The 1,123-nt window shown below is 50.8% G+C and overlaps 1 protein-coding gene across 1 annotated transcript in view; it reads left to right on the top strand.

Annotated features, from left to right (window-relative positions):
• The first annotated feature begins 229 nt into the window (after nucleotides 1-229).
• PKD2 (polycystic kidney disease 2 (autosomal dominant)) overlaps nucleotides 230-1,123 on the top strand; it is a 59,833-nt gene continuing 58,939 nt past the window's right edge. The window contains exons 1-2 of the mRNA XM_010860229.1: nucleotides 230-327; nucleotides 977-1,106. Of these exons, the coding sequence (XP_010858531.1) occupies nucleotides 230-327; nucleotides 977-1,106 (228 nt within the window). The remainder of the gene's footprint in view (nucleotides 328-976; nucleotides 1,107-1,123) is intronic.

Genomic DNA, 1,123 nt, shown 5'->3' with positions numbered 1-1,123 from the left:
TCTGTGGTACTTTGTTATGACAACCCTAGCAAAAAATATAGGAGCAGATTGTGAAAATTTACTAAGTCAAACTACAGAAATTAAATGCTATCCTTTAAGCTGTCAGAAGCCTCCATAGAGGTCTAAGCATCAATGTGACAGGAATAGGTTTGGTTCCAGAACGTAATTTGGAAACAGTGGATATCAGGAAGTGGAGAAGGAAGGTGGAGTTGGCAGATCCATTGTTCCAATGAAGACTAAAACAAGCTCTAAGGGCCCTGGACAAAAATCATTGACAGTAGGAATGAGTATCAGAGGTCCTATCCGAGAGATATTTGTGGGGCAGAAGTAAGACAGTTTGGGGAAAATGAAGTGTAGGACAAGAGTAGGTAGATGAGGATAACATGAAGTGTAGTTTGGGGAGTTGAGGGATGCCTCAGATCTCAACCGGGGATACAGAAGGTGAAGCAGGCTTAGAGAAGAGGTGAAAAGATAATAAATAATAAATGTCGTTTGGGATGAATGAAGTTTGAGACAACTGCAGAGTGTCGAGCTGGATGTGTAGGATTCCACTAGTCACGTGTGGTGGGGTGGTGGGAAGGGATCTGCGGACCTCACGCGGAGCACCAGCCATTCAGAAGCCCCAGGACCATATCCTTGGGGTCCCCACAAAGTGTGGAGAGAGAAGCCAACCAAAGAGACCATCCAAAAAGCAGCATAATTGGGGCGAGGAGGGCCGCCCTCCAAAGGCCAAGGAAGTCAGCGCTAGGAGTTTGTCAGTATTGATAGTTTTCAGATGAAGGAAAGATTTTGCCCCTGGTGCAGACATCAGTTCAGGCTGGATCTCGTTTTTTCTCACTATCCCATAAAGTGGTTTACCTCTCTCCCCGCACTTTGGTCAATCGAGGTAGAAGTGACTGGCCGGTAACGGGGACCCAAGCATTATCTCAAGTCACGCAGGCAGTGACAGCTCCTGAAACCCTTTCCCTGCGGGCAGGCAAGGGGGCGGGTCAGCGACTCGCACCCCGCCCGCGCCCTTCCACCGGAATGGAATGTGGGCGCCCGCGCCCGGGCTCTGGCTGCACTTGGAACTCCGGCCCGGACGCCGCTCCCAGAGCGCGCCGCCTGCGGGGGCGGCTTCCTC

Source organism: Bison bison, unplaced genomic scaffold, assembly GCF_000754665.1.
Source record: "Bison bison bison isolate TAMUID 2011002044 unplaced genomic scaffold, Bison_UMD1.0 scf7180017864464, whole genome shotgun sequence".
Lineage (NCBI taxonomy): Eukaryota > Metazoa > Chordata > Mammalia > Artiodactyla > Bovidae > Bison > Bison bison.
This window is presented reverse-complemented; position numbering and strand designations above follow the sequence as displayed.